Source organism: Muntiacus reevesi, chromosome 6 (assembly GCF_963930625.1).
Source record: "Muntiacus reevesi chromosome 6, mMunRee1.1, whole genome shotgun sequence".
NCBI classification, from domain to species: Eukaryota; Metazoa; Chordata; class Mammalia; order Artiodactyla; family Cervidae; genus Muntiacus; species Muntiacus reevesi.
The window spans coordinates 60,216,809-60,240,438 of NC_089254.1; the positions used below are offsets into that span (position 1 = coordinate 60,216,809).

General features: G+C 35.3%; 1 protein-coding gene across 4 annotated transcripts in view; it reads right to left on the minus strand.

Annotated features, from left to right (window-relative positions):
• Positions 1 to 23,630, minus strand: part of BBS9 (Bardet-Biedl syndrome 9) — a 440,246-nt gene that overhangs the window by 209,622 nt on the left and 206,994 nt on the right. For 3 of the 4 annotated variants that reach the window (XM_065939388.1, XM_065939386.1, XM_065939385.1), the window contains 3 exons: positions 16,608 to 16,703; positions 3,860 to 4,032; positions 316 to 468 (listed from right to left, as the gene is read on the minus strand). In XM_065939388.1, coding sequence (XP_065795460.1) covers positions 316 to 468; positions 3,860 to 4,032; positions 16,608 to 16,703 — 422 coding nt within the window. The remainder of the gene's footprint in view (positions 1 to 315; positions 469 to 3,859; positions 4,033 to 16,607; positions 16,704 to 23,630) is intronic. The other variant, XM_065939387.1, reaches the window with a different exon arrangement.

Genomic DNA, 23,630 nt, shown 5'->3' on the forward strand with positions numbered 1-23,630 from the left:
ACCATAATAGCTACTATTTATCAAGCATATACTACATGCCTGGCATTATGCTGGCTGCTTCAAAGAAATGATGGAAAATCCTCACAAAAACTCTGGAAAGTAAAATATGGATGGATCTATTCTAATTTACTCAAAGTCACATAATTAGACAGTGACAGAGCTTGACTAAATTCTGACTCTAAAGCTTGCATGCTGTTCAATGTTTCATAATATACAGGAAAGAAACACCTAACCTTGGTAGTCTGGTACATGACTCTAGAGTGAGGGAGAAGATTATATCCAGTAGTAGAAAACTACCACTGATATTATACTTACCTGCTTGTAAGTTCCATCCAGCAAGGTGTCCAGGTGTTGGAGGGGTGCAGGTGTTTTATCTTTGAACCTTGTCAACAGCCGACGTTGAATGGCCCGAAATTGTACAGCTCTTTCAGATAAGAGTTCTTCTAATTTTTCACCATTTATCCGCAACTACAATGAAGAATTTCTTTAATTCAGGCTAAATGTGCACAACAAAAACATGTCTAAAGTAGGGATACTGGCAATACCAATAAAAATTTGAAAAGAGTAAAGAGGAAATTTAAGTGTATTAGAGTTTAGAGAATTAAAACAGTATGATATTTGATTCATGAATACATAAATGACACAGTGAAATAGGCTGGATAGAAATTTAGTAAAAATGGCCCACTTACCAAGGGGTAAAGACAGATTATTTAATAAACATTTTGGGATAACTGATTAAATATACAAGGGAAAAAAAGAATAATAATCTATAATCTCTCCCCTAGCCTTTACAGCAAAATTAACTATAGAGGAATCAAAAGTTTAAATAAAACAAAAGTACTAGAAAATTGTATTTTTAAAATAATTTTAGCATGAGACAGATCTTTATAACTTAAAAGCCAAAAGTCACACACACACACACACACACACACACACACACACACACACTCACACACCTGATAAATTACTAACCTAAAAAAAAAAAGTTCTATGTGATTGCCATAATATCTAGAAAGCATCTACAAACTGATGAAAAAATGACCACAACCCAAACAAATGAGTAAGAAAAAGAACACCAATCCAATAGAAAAGTAGGCAAGATTCACAGAGAAGTTAATACAAATAGTTCTCAAGCATAACAGCCTTTGACCTAGCAATCATACTTCCAGGAATTTTTCCAAGGGGTGTGCTTGCAAAAAGTAATGTACATGCAAACATATTCATTATAGAATTTGTTCTGTTCCTATTACTGTAAGATAATGTTAATAATCAAACTGCTATCAATAGAAGAACAAGAGGACCACTAGGTACAGATAAGCAATGATAGCCAAAGATGCATTCAAAGAAGCAAAGTAAAAAACCAGAATATCATTCATGTATTTTTTCTAAAAATTTGTATAGTAACATAGTTGTGACTACATAGAACAATTCTAGAAAGATCACAAGAAACTGGACACCAAAAGTTGCCTCCAAAGAGGATATTGAATAATGGGAGGATGAGAATCAGAAATGACTCATTTCCATTAACTCTTTTCATAATTTTTGAATTTAATATTATTAAAATAAAGAAAACTGACCAAAGTCATAGGGAATACTCCATGAAACCAGATCATGTGACTGCTACTTCAACTTTACAGAACAGGCATAATACTTCTGAAGTATCATATTCAGTATGTTTGGAAATCAAACATAGTTTACATTTCTGATATCAAACCAAACTCCCCTCTTTTTCAGTGCATGTGTGGAGAAGAGACACACGATTGGGGAAAAAACTTGGAATTCTATTACCCTCCTTTAACGCCAGTTTCAGAAGCACTTAAGTAGCTACATCAAAGAATATTCTCTTGAAGGGAAAGAAAAATTCATTACCAAAATTTAAAGTGATATAACAACTAATTTTTTAAGAAGAATATTACAAAAGTTATCAATAATTCACTTTTAATTGTATGACTTCCTGCTAAAATATTTTATTTCCTCAATTCATGAAATAAAAAATATATTTTCAATATTAAGACATCAGCCAGGTGTCTTTGTATGTGTAACAAAACATCAGTGATTGAAATGTTTTCACATATCAGAATTTCAACACTTAACAAATATGTATGGATCTTAGTGCCAAGCAATGTTCTAGGCACTAGGAATTACAACAATGACTAAAACAGACAAAAATTCCTGTTTTCATGGAGCTTATGCTAAAGGACACTTGGAGGCCAAAAGCCACCTTTATTCAAAGTTGAAAGTTCTATTAAAAGAAAAAAGAAAAAAAAAGGTAGAGACTGAGGCCAGAGAGTAAAGGAAGTATAAGCATGCCCTTTTTAACTTATTTGACAAGTAAAAGTGTATATAGTTGACCATATTCCCTAAGTCCCTCCCCAGAAAAGAAACGTCCCTGATGTAGAAACTACAAGGATTAACTAGCCAGCAAATATAAGCACAGGAGAGACGCGGACTATATGTCAAATATAGTCAATTAGAAACGAATGTTTTCGATTTTAAATGTTACAAACATTTAATCAGTACAGTCTTTCTGTGGACTCTCTTCCGTAAGTCACTGGACCTCACTTTTGCACAGTTAAGCAGGAATTTCTTCAGATATATCCTAGAGAATTGTAAAGGTTCTCAATACTTAGAGTACCTAAATATTATTTCCCAAACTACTGACTTTTGGTGCCACAATTTGGTCAAAGTATACAATCCTATACAATATCATCAGCATAGATGAGAGAAAACCCAAATTCATTTATTTGATATTGTTGTATTATCCACAATTAGACTGCATTCACTGAAAATTTCCCTTTATGTTGACACTGTATTCAGAAAAGTCTTTATGTATAGGTTAAAGTCAACGTTCTTAGAATGTTCAAAGAACTGAACATTAAGTAGAATGTTCATGTGACTGACAATTTACATAACATATTCTCTCTCCCTTCCTCTCTCTCTATAATACACACATACACATGTGCACACACACACCACTTTACAGAGATGCAAAAATCTATGAATTCCTTAAAAAGGAGCCACTCTAGGGAACCAATGCTTCCTTAAATAATTTTCAAAATCTTTTTTAAATCCCTCTTTGTAATTTCCTACAGGATCTACTTACAGGCAAATAAGTAAGTAAAGCTTGGTGAATTCTTTTTTTAAACACATGGTACTTAAAACAATGACTGTCATTGTATAATTGTTTTCACAAAAACATTAATCTTGACTATTTCCAAATATCAAACCAATTTTCAGAGGATGGGGATCTGACACTCTGAAGATACTCAAGAAAATCTAACACAGGCTCTGAAGATAATTCCAAAGAAGAAGTGCTAACATATCCAGGCAACAAAGTCACTGGCAAATCTCACTGATTTAGACATTTAATCCTTCAGCATTTACCAAGCACCCATTGTGCCAGATACTCGATAATATTTTACGTGATTAACCCTCATTCAGATGCAGAAGTTCTGGTGTGCTTGTTAAAAATGAAAAGGAAAATTTACTTTACTTTATAATCACACCTCATTTATGGCCTGCTAGAATTAGTTAGCCAAATGGCTGCCGATAAGCTCAAATAGTTTTAGCACTGGGTTATTGGGGTCAAAGGTTAAATCCCCATGTGGGAGAATTAAACCAGTTCTGTTCTGAGGTCAGACCACATGCTTAGCTCCAGGCAGCCACTCTGTAAAAGTCTGCAATTGATCACAAATTGGCAAGAGGGCAGGAAAAGATTCACAACCCCACCACCCACATAAGAATAACAACTTAGTGTACTGCCTAATGGCATGTATACTAGAATTCTCACCTCTACAGGATCCCCTTCTTTTTCGCATACTGAAAAATTACAGATGATATAGGTTATGATCATACACACCTCAAAATGATGATCAATCAACTCAAAATATTCTTGAAGGGGCACAGGTCCAGAAAAAGAACATGTGAAATCTTTGATTCCCTGTTTTTCAAAATATTCTTGAAGGCGGACGATAAGCTCATTTGTTATAAGCCAAAGATCCTCAAATTGTTCACTCTGAATGCGGTATCGTTCTAAAGAGAAAAAATAATTAAGCAAAAGGTTTATTAACACAATTACTAGCTGAAATAACGTATTGCTGTTGTTCAGTCGCTGAGTCATGTCTGACTCTTTGCAATCCCATGGACTGCAGCACGCCAAGCTCTCCTGTCCTTCGCTATTTCCCAGAGTTTGCCCAAACTCATGTCCATTGAGTCGGTGATGCCATGAATTATCACTAACTCTGACATGAATACCAAAATGAAAAGGAAAAAGATTTCATTTTTGGAATATAGATATAATTTCTACTACCTTAATAAAAATAATTTTATGACCTTATTGTGATTTTCTGCATCAATAACTTAACATTTTCAAATTTCACTCCAAAGGTATGTGGTCACAGTGCCAAGCTGCAGAGTATGGTCCTTTTAACCATGTATCTTATGATAGGTTTCAGTATAGTAAAAACACAAAATTTGGATCTTTCCAGAAAGAGCGTTACTCAAAAGGTAAGAAAACAAAGAAACAAAACAAAAAAGGTAAGAAAACAGCCATTGCAAAAGTATACTTGGTGTCATTATCCATTTCAGAAAGTTGATATGAAATAAAATTTATTCTATAGAAAGTACCACATCCTGGCCACAGTAGCCAGCTTAAACCCCTGTTATCATAATCAAAGCTATTTTTCTTGTAGTTCTTTCATTTGAAGAGAGATTTTGTAATAAGACCCTTCCCCAAATATAAATCTTGGTTCCCTCCCTTCCCTGAAACCTCAGCTCATAGACAGCCAAATTCCTCCTACCTTGGTGATGCCGATGATGACAACAAAGATGACAATGATGCTGACAGCAGTGACAATAACTACATCTATGATAAGAGCAACTATTATATGTTGAGCATCAACTATGCATCAAGCACTGAAATTGTAACAACTCATTCTTTTACAAAAAAGAAAACCAGACACAAAGAATCTCAAAGACTTGCCAAAGGTCACGAAGTAAATTAAATGTCAGAGCTAGAATTTATGATAAATATCCTTCTTTCCAATTGTCTAAACTTGACCTATTCTTCAGGATTTGGCTTCAGTCTCAACTACCCCAAAAAACTTTATTTCTCTACCATCGATGGCAGCCTTGGTCTTCCCTGGTGACTCAGATCGTAAAGAATCTGCCTGCAATGCCGGAGACCAGGGTTCAACCTTTGAGACAGGAAGATAGACTGGAGAAAGGAATGGCTACCCATTCTAGTATTCTTACCTAGAGAATTCCATGGACAGAGGAGCCTGGTGGGCTACAGTTCATGGAGTTGCAATGAGTTGGACACGACTGACTAATACGTAGCAGCCTTATATGTACCAGTCACTATCTAAAGCACTTCACATTCACTCTCTTGCTTAAATCCCAATAACCCAACAGGGAAAATACTGTTATCCCCATTTTATAGAAGAATAAATCTAGCCACAGAGAGTTTAAATAATCTGCAAGGTCATCTAGCCAGTTAGTAACAGAGCAGGGATTGGAACTCCAGCTATTAATCCAAAGATTATCTATCAGTCTTCACCACCTCACAACATTGCACATCTCTGAATTTATAGAGAATGTCTACAGTTTATTGTTTACTTAACTGCATACAACCACGTATTCTTATTTAACTTTCCATATACTCATATTCGGTCTCTTCAAAGAGACCATACACTTTTTGAGACTGAAGTCACCTATTCTATTGAACATCTATTATGTTTCATAAGGAAATAAATTTGAGGAGTATAAAAATTAATGAGTCTTTTTGCTTAAAGGACCTAAGATATTATGATACATTCATATAAAATAGTTATTTATACTTCCCATGGTACTATAAATATACTACAACTTTAAATTGGTTTTTAACTTTGCCATCCTCAACCATAATCCAAGAATATATCTGCTCTCATTCCCCCAGTCGTACTCTTTTTAATCACATAAGGAATAAAATAAACTGAGTATTCCTGCCACGGAACATGCAAACTCTCTGGTCTTCTCTGCTGTCATACCATTCCCCTTGATCCTACCCCACGCTCCCTTCACTCTAGTCTTACTCTGGATGTTGGCTTCTGCCCATGGTGCTGATCAGATGTCTTCTCATTTCTCCCCATCAAAGACAGTAGGGCCAAAGTCAGATATGACAACCTTTACCTTTCTTGGTAATTGTAACTGAAGGTTTAATGCTTTAGAAGAAAACTAGCATACAATTATGGAGGGCTGTGAGTAGACAGGTAGAAGGGAGAATGCTGATGACAAAGTATGCTAGTATTAGAATCCTCTAAATCTGGGGTCTTACCTAAGTCAAGCTTGGGGTCCAACACAGAAAACCCAGACTGATATTTATTCCCTCTTCTATTCATTTGTATAAGTCAGTTCAAGATTCTGGAGATAAAATCACAAAGAAAGCAAGAGCCTCTGCCTTCAAGAAGTTCACTGTATATCTTGAAAGATGGAGTGATGTGGGAAGAATGAACAAGGTTTTCACCATCACTGATGCAGGGGACTCAGGGATACCCCCATTAAGGTTGATTTTGCCACAGAAATATCAGAGCTTTCCCCAAGGGATATACAACTATTTTCAAGTATATGAAGGCCTATTACATAGCAGAAGAATTAGGCAATAGCAAGGGAGCAGCAAAGTGAAGAAGGCACAATAAGAATTGTTCAATAATTATAGATATTAATACAGTTGGCTGCCCTGGGAAATGTTTAAGGCTCTGAGCTCCTTGGTGATTGGTGCTTTCTTAAAAGTCTCCTGGGGAGTTGTAGAACTCAGTGAGGAAGAAGAGAGACCATCTCTGGAGTTATGGATCAATCTGTCCCTCTATGCATCCTGAGACACATACTGGGCAGTTCAGTGCTGCCTCCAGGTCTCAGCCATTTGTCCCTCTTAGGTAGAAAGGTAGCTCCTGCCTCAGGGCTGGCTCAGGACCTTGTCTTTCTCTATGTTTGCCCATCTTGGGAAAGGTATCTGCTCCAGCCCAGAGACCCCATCCAGGCCCGGGGAATGCCCTTGGCCTTCTAGAAGACAACGTTGAGCTGAGCCAGTTGTATCTCCTTTTACAGCTTTGTGATCTCCCCAAACAAACTACATTCTGCTGCAGTGTCTTTGCTGGACACAGCAGACGTAGGTGATGAAGTTCCATGCTGCAGTGATGCAGGCCCAAGAGAACACACGGTGAGATGTAGTCATGACTATCGGAGCAACAGAGATGGATACGATAGCAGGAGTGGGCACATACTCGGGCACTGCCATACTTGACTGGCTGCCCTCCCTCTGAGCAGCATCTGCAAAGCCACAGACTGGAAGGTGAGGGTGTTGTCCTCCAGAGTGGACTGTGCCAACACCAGGAGAGGTGTGTCCATTCAACTATAATTTTTCGATACAAATGTGTCACAACTTAAAAGAGATGCACTAAACATCTCTATCAAAGGTTAGTTTTATTAGTTAAATTTTATTTAAAAGTAAAACATTTTATTAGCATTTACAACTGGAGGAAATGTGGAGAGGATTCTCAGCCAAATGCCAACAAGTACCTCCAAGTTCAGCTGTCCTGGGGCTGAGCTGATGATGGGGAAAGACAGATCCAATTGACACTTATCCTGATGCCTCCTAGGAACTGCTGGATTTAGTTCCCATTCACAGCTTACAGTGGGCCTGGGTGTTTCATTAAGGAAAGCAGGGGATGTTGTGAGTAAGCCAAGAAAGGCAGTGGGCCCAAAAGCTTCCCCAGGAGAGACAAAGTATCTTATTTCTGCTGCCCACAGCTGGAGCTCCTTCCTCACTCCTGGAAGACAACAAACCCCCTAATCTGACAAAATGAAATGCAGGCAAGTCTAAACATTTCCCTTTATCTTTCATCAAGATTTGAATTATCTGAACAGAGGCTGATGAACTCTCTAGGAGACCCATCTCAATCCCCCATACTGGGGGCAAAGACTTCCACTTTCAAAAGTAACAGAGAAAAGTCTTGGACAAAAGATTCAAAAGGCAAGGGACAAATGAAAGAAATGAAACACAATTCCCTTTACAAAGTAGCCATAAAGCAAGACAATCTTTATTTGACAGTCTTAAGAAGATTCTAAGTAACTCTGCACCTACTCATTCAATTCAAAAGGTATTAAGCAGTAAGTGCTGGGGAAACAATGGGGAACAACACATACTAGTCCTGGCCCTCATCCTAGTGAAAAGGGTAGAAAATAAGCAAATAAATAACAAATAATTACAAGTTATAAAAGGACTATGATGCAGATAAAAAAGGTGCCATAATAAAGACTAATGGTAAAACAGTTTGTTTATTATTTCATAAAACACTGCAACTAAATAATACTAGCAGCTAAAATTTACCTAGCACTTACAGTGTACCAGGAAATTGCTTCATGCTTTTTAGGAATTATCTCATTTGATTCTTATATAGTATAATTGCACTATTTTATTTCCATTTCTGTAGATGGAAAAAACAGGCTCAGTAATTTTTTCAAAGTCATTCAAATGAAATCTAAACCAGAGCAGGGATTTAAATTATTAATCTGATTCTAGACTTCATACTCCTAATCATTTTGTGCATAAAGCTTGGAGCTTAAGATGGAAAGAACAGCTCAGGTAGAGGGAATGGCAAGTTCAAAGACTTTATGGGAGAAAAAGTCAGAGATGTACCAAGAACTGAGAGAAGGTCATAGTAAGGAAAAGTGCCCAGAGATGAAGCTGGATATCAGGCCAGGCCAGAACATACAGGGAGACCTATAAGGGTTAGTAAAAGTTTCGATATTATTATCAACACAAAAGATTTTCAGCTGGAGAGAGGCATGATAAAATTTGCAATTGTTTCTTTGTTTTTATTATAAAAGCTGCCAAGGAGAAAAGGAATTGGAAAGGGACAAAAATAGACTCATAGTTATCCAACATAGTGGTGCCATATATAAGCAATTAAGGGCATCACATTACAAAGGAAATCTCCAGTTTCTCAGATCTTATCCCTGAGCAAAACTTAAAATGTAGTAAATTTTTAAATCTATGACTTCAGTACAAATAAATCATCCAACCATCAATTTCTTCATCCACACAAAGGGGAAAATAAAGCATAGCTCACAAGGCCAGTATGAAGATCAACTATAATGTTATATGGAAAAGATTTACACAAGTGTAATTTATCTTCATATTATTATTTTTCTGGCCACGATACACATAAGATCTTAGTTCCCCCACCAGGGATAAAACCCACACCCCTTGCACTGGAAGTGCAGAATCTTAACCACTGACTCACCAGAAAAGTACCTATATTTTAAAATTTAGATCAAGAAAAATTAGATATTCAAAATATATAGGTTGAAAAAATTAAAATTTTGATACAAAAAGTGTAGAATAAAACAAGTTAAAAAATCTAAAGCTCACTGGAAAACTTAATATAAATAAAATTCTCTATTTCATTTGCTATAGCCTGAACACTTGTGTCACTCCAAAATGCATATGTTTAGTCCTGATATCCACTGTGATAATATCTGGAGATTGGGCCTTGGGGAGGAGATAATGTCATGGGAAAGGAGTCCTCATTAATGAGATTAGCACTCATAAAAAGGGGCCCCAGAATCACCCTTACCCCTTCTGCCACATGCTGCACTGAAAAGCCAGACATCTGTGAAGCAGGAAGCAGGCCCTCACCAGAAACCAGACCTACCAGTGCCCTGATCTTTGGCTTCCGAGCCTCCAGAACTATCAGAAGCAAACTTCTGTTATGTAAAGGCCACCCAGTCTATGGTATTTTTTTAAATAACAACCCAAATGGACTAAGATAGTACTCTGCTGTGAATACGTGAATAACATTAAAGAAGAAAAATGCAAAATTCACAATAATAAACATTTAAATAGGTCTGATTTTCTATAACTTTCAAATTCAGACTTCAATTATTTTCTTATTCATCAGCACATACAGGGGGAAAAAATGTGTCAAAATGTTAAAAATTACCATGAGACTGGGGGATTTAAAAATATAAACGTGGTATCTGCAAGTTGAATTTTTTCAGATTACCAAAAATCAACAAGAATCAAAGAGTCAAAGATTTATAAGGCATTATTTTGACTATTAAGCATTTTCTTGGTACTAGTACTCCAAGATACTTAACACTGCCCAGGAGATTTTCCAGAGTATACATTTCATGGAAAAGAAAAATGAAAATTCCTATTTACAATATAGTATGAAAGAAAAAAGTTGTATTCTAAAATACATCCTTACAATATTGATAATTAAAATAGCTTCCAAAATGAACATTCAATTTAATCTCTTTTCCTTTGCATCTTGCAACAGCAGCTCAGTGGAAATAACCATTTCAGCTTCCAAATGAAATAAATTTAAAGGATTGGAACCCAGTCAATTGCCATTTCACCCTACTACAAATGGAGAAAATAATATATTTAACTAAGCAGGGCACAAAAATGCATAACGTCAGTCTCAATTCATGTCAGAACATCTGAAGTTCATCAATATAAATAATGTTTGCATTCATATCATAAACAAAGCATCAATATAGTTTATGCTACCCTGGAAATTTTAAAATGTGAAATGGAAAAGCAGATGAATGCCTTTTAAATCAAAAGTTGGAAGAAATAATATAAATAATATCAGCAGATATTAGTGTAATACTCTAAATATACAACCTCTTCAGTATTAATACAAACTACGGATGGTTTCTCTACATTTAATTTTCAAAAGGCTTTTTTCTAAGTGGATTTATATAATATTGCCATTGTCCCTCAATAATACTGCTAAGAAATTCTAAGATAAATTTTAATACAATATTATACTGATGAATCACTGTACACATTAAAGCGCTGACAGCAGCATGAGGTGCATATCAGGAGTTTAGATTTTATCATGACCTGTGTGTGTGCTAAGTTGCTTCAGTCATGTCTGACTCTTTGTGACCTTATGACCTGTAGCCTGCCAAGCTTCTCTGTTCATGGGATTCTCCAAGCAAGAATACTGCAGTGAGTTGCCAAGCCCTCCTCCAGGGAGTCTTCCCGACCTGGGGATCGAACCCTTTTCTCAGGCATCTTCTGCATTGGCAGGAAGGTTCTTTATTACTAGTGCCATCTGGGGAGGCTTTATCATAACACCTATCTTTAAATTTGGAGGCTTCATTAAAGGACTATCACAGAGTACCTACTCCATGAACTTTCAGATGCTTTTGAACTGTAGTATTGGAAAAGACTCTTGAGAGTCCCTTGGACTGCAAGGAGATCAAACCAGCAACCCTAAAGGAAATCAATCTGGAATATTCATTAGAAGCACTGATGTTGAAGCAGAAGTTCCAATACTTTGGCCACCTGACACAAAGAGCCAACTCATTAGAAAAGACCCTGATGCTGGGAAAGATTGAAGGCAGGAGGAGAAGAGGACGACAGAGGATGGGATGGTTAACTGGCATCACTGACTCAAAGACATGAGTTTGAGCAAGCTCCAGAAGATGGTGAAGAATAGGGAAGCCTGGCGCGCTGCAGTCCATAGGGTAGCAGAGTCGGACATGACTGAGCAACTGAACAATGACAAAAACAAAAATCCCACACTTTATCAAACATCTGAAGATAACTTTTCTTCTTCCTGGAATGCCCTCCACCTAAAAATCTCCTATTCATTCCAAAATATCCTTCACAAATAAAATCTCTTATGGAACCTCATTCTTTTGGAATCTAGTAGCAGCCAAAGTGTGCTTCTATAAGCACATCAAGTACATTACCTGTTTGTTTCTCCAATTAGTGCAGGAGCTCCACAAGACTCATGAGATGTATTAGATATAAAGACATCTGCTAAGTGAAAAATGAGCAAAGGTGCACAGTTCAGTCAGATGGAGTAGAGCAAACTCTCTCTTTTCTCTGAAGATATTTTAACACAGTTCAACATCACACATGCTTTCTTTTGACAGATACAAAAAGAAAGCCTTTTTCAAGGCTCAACCCTTATTCACATACATGACTACAATTCTTTCAATATATGTGAAAGCAAAATAATCAAAATGGAAAAGCAAAGACTTTTAAACTTGACCTTATTCAATTCAATCACTCTTTCTAGCATGCTACATTCTTCCAGGATATTGAAATGTTTAGCATTATTAGTTATCCTTTCCATATTCCAAAGGCCTATAAGAGGCAACATAAATTTGCTATTTGCAATTGCTTAGTGCTACTTGTGACACTAAGAAGATATATTTACTCAGCATTCATTGCTAATTACCAGTTTAGCAGGTACAGAAGTCTAAGTTGAAAATCATTTCTCTCAGATCTTAGGGAAAATTTTTCCATTGTCCTCTAGTTTTCAAATTGGGAAAGGAGTACATCAAGGCTGTATATTGTCACCCTGTTTACTTAACTTATATGCAGAGTACATCATGTGAAAAGCCAAGCTAGATGAAGCAAAGGCTGGAATCAAGATTGCCGGGATAAATTTCAATAACCTCAGATACGCAGATGACACCACCCTTGTGGCAGAAAGCAAAGAGAAACTAAAGAGCCTCTTGATGAGAGTGAAAGAGGACAGTGAAAAAGTTGGCTTAAAGCTCAACATTAAGAAAACTAAGATCATGGTATCTGGTCCCATCACTTCATGACAAATAGATGAGGAAACAATGGAAACAGTGAGAGACTTTATTTTCTTAGGCTCTAAAATCACTGCAGATTGTGACAGCACCCATGAAATTAAATGATACTTGTTCTTTGGAAGAAAAGCTATGACCAACCTAGACAGCATATTAAAAAGCAGAGACATTACTTTGCCAACAAAGGTCCATCTAGTCAAAGCTATGGTTTTTCCAGTGGTCATGTATGGATGTGAGAGTTGGACCATAAAGAAAGCTGAGCACCGAAAAATTAATGCTTTTGAACTGCTGTGTTGGAGAAGACTCTTGAGAGTCCCTTGGACTGCAAGCAGATCGAACCACTCAATCTTAAAGGAAATCAGTCTTGAATATTCATCAGAAGGACTGATGCTGAAGCTGAAACTCCAATACTTTGGCCACCTGATGCAAAGAACTGACTCTTTGGAAAAGACCCTGATGCTGGGAAAGATTGAAGGCGGGACGAGAAGGAGACAAGAGAGGATGAGATGGTTGGATAGCATCACCAACTCAATGAACATGAGTTTGAGCAAGCTCCGGGAGTTGGTGAGGGACAGGGAAGCCTGGTGTGCTGCAGTCTATGGGGTCGCAAAGAGTCAGACATGACCAAGTGACTGAACTGAACTAAACTAGTATCTAATAATTTTGTTGAAAAGTTAAATATCTTCTTGATTCATTTTCCTTGAGTGACTATTTTTTCCTTTCTAATCTTTGGAAATATGCCCCTGATCCATTTCACAATAATATGTTCATATGTATTTCTTTTTCTCATTCATTGTGCTAACATTGAACAGGCTCCTCCAATATCCACAACTGAGACATTTCATTTCCTAGAAATCTTTGTCTCCATTGGTTTTCTTTCCATCTTTACAACCCACTCCCCCAATGTCACACCTTGTTTGATGAGCCTGTCATCAGGATCTGCAGTCTATCTGAATTCTTGACATCAACACCTCACTCATTCTATAACCACCAGCTTTTGTGCTTCTGGTTTACTTGCTCTATAACTCCCACTACTTCTTGAACCTAATCAAGACATGTGATCTATTGAACTTGTTAATTTCTCACTATGTATCACTTTTCTCTTTATTTCTCTCAGCTTAGATTTGGTAGTTCATTACTACAATCATTCTCATAAAAATATTTTATCTGCAATTCTCTGTTTCAAAATCCCAATCCTGGCTTTAATTGTTTGGACAACAAAAAACAAATCACTGCTGGGCAAAATTGTCTAAGGATGACTGGATTCACTTCAAAATTCAGAATCTCAGACTTCTAATGGGAACTCATCATTGCTTATATTTCATGAGTTTGCCTTCTTATTTTCCAAGACACACTATTTTTTTTCAAATTTAAAGATCAGCAAAGCACCCTTATCTTTTCATCAACAAAATTTATAAAGTCTCCCTAGACCTATATCCTGTCACTAAACTTTCAACTCTCCTCACCCTCCAAGTTCTGTATCCCATCCCCTCTCTCCTTCTAAAGGACTTCATTGCTTTGTGATGCCCCTCTGCTTCCTGATCATCAGCCTCTCCCACTAACTCATTTCAATTAATATTTAAACATGTTCTGAAAGTGAAAAGTGGAAGTGTTAGTTACTCAGTGGTGTCTGACTCTTTGTGACTCCATGGACTGTAGCCCACCAGGTTCCTCTTTCCATGGAATTCTCCAGGCAAGAATACTAATACGTTCTAATATTGCTTATTTAAAAACAAAATGCACAACTCCTTTCAGCTACATTTTACTTCAGAATTTCTGAGTTTAATTGTCAAATTATTACCAAAAACGCCAGTTACTAAAAACGCGTAGTGCTACTAATAATAGATACTCTAAATTTACCCTTGGACTAAGCTGCAACTTAGACTGCACTGCTTTGGACTCTTACAGAATTATATTTAGTAAGCTGAGTTTCATCACTATTTTTAAAGTTCTATGAAATTTGTTATTCAAAGTATAATTACATAAGTATAGTAATTATAAGTATAACCATAAGCTATAGAGACATTATTGAAGAAGCTATTTTTGTGATATTCAGAAGAGAAATTTCTTCCTGGACTCAGTAACAGGCTGTGCATCTCCTAAACAACTCATTTGATTTGATCTTCAGAGTATTCTGAAAATTGGAACTAAAATGCTTTCCTTTTATTTCTAAGCTGCTAGTATCTTATCAATTGTATGTTAACCTTATTCTTCAATCTTCAGTAATTTTAACATATATTTTAAACACTTTTAGAAACAAGTGAAACAAGGCAAGGTACAAATAGATATAGTAGAGGAAAAGATAAAAGCAGATATATAACAAAGATCAAGAAAAGCATCGAGACAAAAGAAACAGGAAGGAAGAGAGAGAGGAAGGTGGTAGTGTTTGCTGTGTGAGGTAGTAAATAACAATGTGGATCTGAATCTTAAGAAAGTGTCATGGCAGGAATATATAATTATAGACAACAGCATATTTCTTCTGAAACACCACTGTACTGAATCAGTCTAAATAACTGACTTCCATGTGGAAATATTTTATAATTCTGATTATAAAAATATTTCTCATAAAATGTGACCCATTTGTTATTTTTAAGAACTTTATAGAAGTATCATTGATATATAAAAAACACACATGTTTAATATTTACAATTTGATGAATTTGGACACATTCATATACTTGTAAAGCTATTACTATCTTCAAGGTAATGTACATATCCATCACCAGTGTTATTTTCATTTAGGTCTGTGGAAATCATTTTCAGTTTTGCTACTGTATTCTTCCTAAATATTTTTATCTTTAAAGCTTTGTGGGTTTTTTTCATATCTCATATAATAAACTCTAATTACATTGAATCTTTACTGTACTTTCTGAAGTAAAAAACCTATTCAGCTCCACAGAGAATGTGACTGCATACCTGAGACAACGAGTTGCATTCGCTTGTCTGCTCTGGCTGTTCTATGCCAAATTGAACTAAAATTACCACGTAGCACACTTCAAGACCAGCTGATTATCAAGCAGGTTTTAAAATGCACATAAAATACTATCTAATGACAACTATATATGATAACTGTAGCATCTGACTGATTGTTAGAGAAAAAATACTGAGTTCTTGCATTTGTAGGGTTTTTCTATCCATCCAGATTTTGAGATGAAAGACTGTGTGCCTTTCATAAAAAAGAAAAATATCAAACACATATTGGATACAAATTACTTCATTCCTCTTTTGGGGATGAACACTCTTACAGAGCAGTAGGGAGCACCAACATCTGCCTCAAACCCAGAAAACTGTACTTTCTTCATATCTATCGCCTTTCATCTCCAAGGACATTCTCTATGTAGAATTCTGGGCATCACTTTACATATATATGAATGAATGAATATATATATAATATATATGTATTCATTTCCCCTGATATCCTTATTGTACCTAAAATTTGTTTAAAACTTTCTCTCCTAATAATTTATTTCCAAGAAAGGGTATAAAACCCAGTGAGTTTAGTAGCTTCATTATCTACATACACCAGAAATCAGTTGTACATCGAGTAGTTTCAACAATTATTCTCATATGAAGCAAACAAATCAATAAAGCAAATATTTATCTGAAATTCAAACTTGACTATATAATTAGTACTTTTCATTCTATTGAGATTAATCTCAACAAGTTATTCACTTTAATCTTTGCCAATGTCCAAAAGGAGGCTATAAGAATATGTACATACAAAAAAATTAACTCCAATTTCTAGTAACTCCTAAAATCTAGTTTACCATATACCTATCTCAAAAACATTTTTCAGGTCTTTAAATGCCTCTCTCAAACCCTCCTCATCCCCAAATCCAAAGTTATACATCTCTAATAAAATAGGACCCTATGTTCATAACTAATATAATGGCCCTTAGTTTTCAATAACTAACATCACCCTTATAGAAATCCTTGATGTGGCAATGATCTGTACTGTAGTGTTCTTAATAGAAGTAAAAGCAATAATATCATGGCTTTACTTACGAGAGGTTTTGGAAGCAAGAAGTGTAACTTGGGACCCTCCTAAGAAGTGAAAACCCATTACATTCACCTGATCATCTTCTAACTGCTTGGCAAAGCCTACAAAAAAAAGAAAAAACATCACCTTACAAAACCACAAGGCAAATACTTACTGTTTAAAATAGGAAGCTTAGCTGATGATAACTTTCTATGGCACTAGTCAAGTCTGAAGTCCATGTGTGGACTATATTAACTAACTTCCACAGTTGCTTCCAATTGCTAAAATTTCTGCCTCACAAGAACATGCTACAATCATTTAATTTCCTTTCTTCTACTAGTTCATTCTAGGTCTGAGGCAAGAAATGCACAAGATGAACCTAGAATATCTGTCACGCCAGAAAAAAACTATCAGTGACTAGAGAGCTATACGAAAAGGACGTAAGAGCCAACTTAAAGAGACTACCACTGGCCAGAGATGAAAATATTTGAATATCAAAAAAGATAATAATTGCAATGGAGTAAAACACATCAAATATATTTAAAGGCATATGTTCATATTTACACTAAAAACAAAAGAGAAAAGCCAAATGCTCACTACTGAAGAATTCTAGAGAATCAACTCAGTATTTTAAAAATCACTAACAAAGGCAAGGAATCAAGCATTTACTCTACTGATCCTACTGAACTGTACCACATAATCAAGGTAAATAAGGGAAATATTTTCTGTACATAAATATGCCAGCTAAAAAGTTGAAGAAAGCCTGAAAGCCATCATTTTTCTACTTCCAATGAATGAATGGATCTGAGTATTGACTATCAGTAGCTATTACAGTCACACAAAAAAGTTCAGTTCAGTCACTCAGTCGTGTCCGACTCTTTGCAATCCCATAAACTGCAGCACGCCAGGCTCCCTGTCCATCACCAACTCCTGCAGTCCACCCAAACCCATGTCCATTGAGTCGGTGATGCCATTCAACCATCTCATCCTCTGTCATCCCCTGCTCCTGCCCTCAATCTTTCCCAGCATCAGGGTCTTTTCAAATGAGTCAGCTCTTCATATCAGGTGGCCAAAGTATTGGAGTTTCAGCTTCAGCATCAGTCCTTCTGATGAACACCCAGGACTGATCTCCTTTAGGATGGACTGGTTGAATCTCCTTGCAGTCCAAGGGACTCTCAAGAGTCTTCTCCAACACCGCAGTTCAAAAGCATCAATTCTTTGGTGCTCAGTTTTCTTTATAGTCCAACTCTCACATCCATACATGACCACTGGAAAAACCATAGCCTTGACTAGATGGACCTTTGTTGGCAAAGTAATGTCTCTGCTTTTTAATATGCTGTCTAGGTTGGTCATAACTTTCCTTCCAAGGAGTATGCATCTTTTAATTTCATGGCTGCAATCACCATCTGCAGTGATTTTGAAGCCCAGAAAAATAAAATCAGTCACTGTTTCCACTGTTTACACAAAAAAGAGACAAACATATTATTTACCCACTGCTGAAAGTATATACCACCATTCATGAAGTACTGTGGCCAAAATAATCAGTCCTTGAAAACTGGTGCCAAATTTACCCTCCCATCACAACAATTAAAAACTGGGTATAAAATAACCAAACTATTTTTCAAGACATTAGAAATCAGCAAATGAACAACAGTCATCTCTGACAAACAAGAAACAAAATGAGTCCATGTTTGCCCCAGTTTACCACCTAGAGAAAATTTCCAAGCCTCAACACATGGAAGGGGAGCCCAAGAGCAACCCAGCATTCTTTCTGAGTTGAGGAGATAAAAGTTGGGAATCTGGAAAGGCCAAAGTGGCAGAAGTTCTCAAGACAGAGAGAGGATAGCACTACAGAGAAAGAACTCGAGATATCTGCAGAGTCCTCTTTGAGTATGCAACAGAATACTAATTTATTTAAAACCAATGATCTCAATAATCATATTAAAAATAAATGGTCTAAACACCCCACTTAAAAGACAGATAATATTGGATTGCATTAAAAAAATCCAAGACTCAATTGTATGCTACCTATAAGAAATCCACTTTAAACATAACAACGTAAACAACTTAAAGGTGAAAGAGGGAATATATATATATATCATTGTAACACTAGGCAAAAGAAAGTTGGAATAGCTATATTCATATTATAAAAGTAGATTTCAGAGCAAAGAATACAACAAAGGCTATTAACAGAGGCTATTTCATAATAATCCAGACAACATTATAATCCTAAACTTTTATGTGCCTAAAACAGAGCTTTAAAATATATGAAGCAAAAATTTCAGATCTGCAAAAAAAAAAAAAAAAAAGAGACAGACAGAGAGAGAGAAATAAACAAATTGTAATTGAAGATGTCAACAGTCTACTCTCAATAACTGACACATGTAAACCGAAAACCTGTAAGGATATAGAAGATTAAAAACACTATCAGAAAACTTGTCTTAACTGACATTTCATAAGATTCCACCCTACAATAGCAGAAAACCATTATTTTCAAATGCTCGATTGGGACAGCTTTTTTTTATTTTTATTTTTTTTTTTCATTTATTTTTATTAGTTAGAACATTCACTTCACAAAACTGTCCTAGTTTAGGGGCACTAAATAAGTCTCAATGAATTCACAAGAATTCAAGTCACACAAAGTATGTTCTCCTACCACAGTGAAATTGAATTCCAAATGAATAACAAAAGTTCTATGGAAAATCCCCAAAAGTTTCAAAACTATACACCATACTTCTAAATAACGCTAGGGTCAAAAAAAAGAAATAAAATGGGAAATTTGAAAGTATTTTATACAGAATGAAAATTAAAAATACAATATTTGATAATTGTAGGATGCAGCTAAAGCAATAGTTAGAAGAAATGTTATAGCATTAACCAATTACATTAAAAAGAATGGTCTCTGCTTTCACCTTAAAGAACTAGAAAAAAGAAAATTAAACCCAAAGTAAGCAGAAGAAAATCAGAGAAATTAAAAATAATAGAAAACAAAAAATAAAAAGATGAAATAAATAAAACCAAAAGCTGGTTTTTCAGAAAGAGATAAAATAGATACACCTCTAGTCAACAGTTCAGGAGAAAAAAAAGAGAGAAAACACAAATTACTAGTATCAGTAATGAGTGAGTTGTCTTCACTCCAGATTCTACAAATGTTAAAAGGATAAGAAAATGTTATCAACAACCTTATGCCAATAAATTCAACAACTCAGATGAAATACACATATTTTATGAAAGATAGAAAACTACACTCAATAAAAAATAAATAACACGAACAGTCCTATATCTTTTGAAGAAACTGAATCTGTAATTTAAAAGCTTTCCCATATACAAACTCTAGGTCTGGAAAACTTCCCTGGTGAATTCTTCCAAATATTTAAGCAATAAATAATACCAATTCAGCACACTCTTCAAAAAAAAATTGAAGAGAGGTAAATATTTCCCAATTCATTCCATTAACTCCACATTAATAACTCATAAGGAAGCAAAATTATATATCAATATCCTTTATAAATATAAATGTAAAAATTATAAACTAAAGTTTAGCAAATTAATCCAACAGCCTGTTGAAAGGAAAATACATCATGATCAAATGTGACTTATCTCAAGAATGCACAGTTGGGTTAATATTCAAAAATTAATCAATGTAATCCACCTATTAACAGACTATAGAAAAAAATGACATAAAATATTTCAAATGATATCAAAAAAGCATTGAAAAACTTAAATATCTATTCCTAATGAAACTCACAGCAAACCTGGTATAAAAGAGAACTTCCTCAAGCTGATAAAGGACACCTACAAAATATTTACAGCTATTAATAAAACATATTTAATGCTTAAAGACCAAATGTTTGCTCTCACAATTTCTATTCAACATCATCCCAGAGGTTCTAGCCCAGGTTTAAAAAAAAAAAGCAAGCAAAAAGTAAACCGAATCTCCAGATTAGAAAGAAAGAATAAAAGTGTTTTCACTTGCAGATGACATGATCCTCTATGGAGAAAATCTGATTAAATCTTTAAAAAAAAAAAAAAGCTAGCAGAACCAATAAATGGTTTCACAATGTAGCATGATACAAGATGAATATACAAAAACCAACTGTATTTCTATGTAGTAGGAAGGAACAATTTGAAACTGAAATAAAATACAATTTGCAAACACATAAAAATATATTAAATACTTAAGGATAAATCTGCTTAAGATTTGTAAGATAGGTACATTGAAAACAAAAACTCTTAGTGAGAAATATAAAATAAGCCCTAAATGAAGGTCTCTATTTTCATCTTAAGAAGCTAGGATAAGTGGAGCAAATTTTACCATGTTCAATATTGTTCAGATGTTGTTTCTCTCCAAATTGATCTACAGAATTAAGTCAATTCCAATTCTAAGCAAAATCCCAAGAGGCATTTTTTAAATTGATAAGCTGATTCTAAGATTCATGTGAAAATGTAACTGATCAAAGTTGCAACGACAACTTTGGAAAAAAAATAGTTAAATAAATTACATTACCTGATTTCTAGACTTATAAATAGCAAATAAGACACTATTTTGTGTGTGCTAAGTTGCTTCAGTCGTGTCCGACTTTTTGTGACCCTATGGACAGTAGCCTACCAGGATCCTCTGTCCATGTATTTCTCCAAGCAAGAATATTGGAGTGGGTTGCCCTGCCCTCTTCCAGGGATTGAACTAGGCCTAATCTCTTACATCTCCTACATTGGCAGGCGGGTTCTTTACCACTAGCACCACCTGGGAAGCCCCAAGACACTATTTGGTGTACAGAAATAATGATGGACAAAGAGAGATAAATGGAACAAACAGAGCAGAAATATATATATACATTACAATTATTTATATAGTCTTATGATGTATAGTCAGAGGATTTTCAACAACTTTTCAAAGACTATTCAGTGCAAGAGGATAGGCTTTTCAAAAATAGTGCTGGCACATTAGATATTTAAATACAAAAACACGAATTTTGTCCCTATCTCACACCATACACACATATCAACTCAAAATAGATAAGATCCCTAAATGCAAAACATGAAACTAGAGAACTTCTAGAAAAAACATATGAGAAAAAATCTGTAACCTTGAGTTAGGCAAAAATTTTTTAGATATAACATTAAAATCATGATCCATAAAAGAAAAAAAACTGATAGGTTGGGCATTAGCAAAATTAAGAATTTCTGCTCTTCCAAAGACATTGTTAAAAGAATGAAAAGATACACCACAGACTGGGAGGAAATATTTGCAAATCACATAATCTGATAAGGGAGTGAAAAGGGCAGACCAAAAAAAAAAAAAAGAGTACATACTGAGTAGTTCCATTTTACAAAATTTTAGAAAACACGAACTTATCTATAGTGACAGAAGGGAAACAAGTGCTGCCTGGGGATGGAGGGGAAAGGCTAACAAAGCAGAACAAAGAAACTCTTTGGGGTGATGGATACTTTCAGCATCATGATTGTAGGGATGGTTTCAAAGGTATACATAAACATCAAAACTTACCAAATTGTACACATTATACATGTGTACATAAGTTATACTCTAATAAAGTTGCTTTTTATAAAAAAAATACACTGAAACTGTGTCTGAGAATTAAAGAAGATATTAAAATGTACCAGAAGAAAGATGAGTAAATATTTTATAATCTTAAAATAGAGATCATTCTAAGCACAACATGAAAACTTGAAACTAAAAAAATAAATGAAATGAAACTTTAAATTTTACTACCTAAAAATAAAAACTTTATATGTTAAAAGAGCACAAGTAATTAATAAAAATTACAAATTTCTATGCTAACAAACAATTTAGAAATGCAAATTTTAAAAAGAGATGCCACTTTTCACATAACCATGTCAAAAATTTTAAAAGATTTAAATCCAGCTGCTACTCGGTACAAATCCCGATACTGGGTGTGTAACTTCATATAATTATTCTGGAAATAAGTTTGGTATTTGAATACAGCTTTCAAATGTGCATATCCTTTAACTCAGCCATTTATCCTCAAGGAATTCTTCCAAATAGAAACAGAGAAGTACAAAAAAGCTATATACATGGTACCTCCAAACAACAGAAAGTGACAGATGCTCAGTCGTTTCCAACTCTTTGTGACCCTATAGACTGTAGCCCACCAGGTTCCTATGTCTGTGGAATTCTCCAGGCAATAATACTGGGTGGTTTGCCCTACCCTTCTCCAGGGGATCTTCCCAACCCAGGGATTGAACCCAGGTCCCCTGCATTGCAGGCAGATTCTTTACCATCTGAACCACGAGGGAAACAATAGAATATTACGTTAATATTAAAATATAAATTTATTCACAAACAAAGATAGCCATATATTTGAGTACCATAAAAGACTGCTACAATAGCATGCTATTTGTTATAACATTTAAGTAAAATTTTTCTGTAAAATTTCTGGTATCATGACATACACTGAATGTTAGCTAAGTTAGCATCTATTCCCAACCTCCTTTTTCTGAGCCCATCTACATTAGTTCTCAGTCCCCTTTACTGTAGAAGAGGCCATGTGACAATATTATGGCTACTGAGCCATAAGTAGAAATCTGCTATGAACTTTATGTAAACATGCCTTTCTGATAAAAGTTAACAGTTACTGCCATAGTTATCTCTTTCCTCTACTTCCTGCCTTGTAGTTAGATGACTTAAGTTAAAGCACTCTAATGGCAGAAAATGAGGAGGAAAAAAACAGCCTCTTGATGAGAGTGAAAGGAGAGTGAAAAGGCTGGCTAAAAACTCAGCATTCAAAAAACTAAGATCATGGCATACAGTCCCATCGCTTCATGGCAAATAGAAGGGGAGAAAGTGAAAGCAATGACAGATTTGATTTTCTTGGGCTCCAAAATCACTGTGGACAGTAACTGCAGCCACAAAATTAAAAGATGCTTGCTCCTTGGAAGGAAAGCTATGACAAACATAGACAGCATATTAAAATGGAAAGACATCACTTTGCCAACAAAGGCTGGTATAGTCAAAGCTACAGTTTTTCCAGCAGGCAAGTATGGATGTGAGTGAAAGTGAAGTTGCTCAG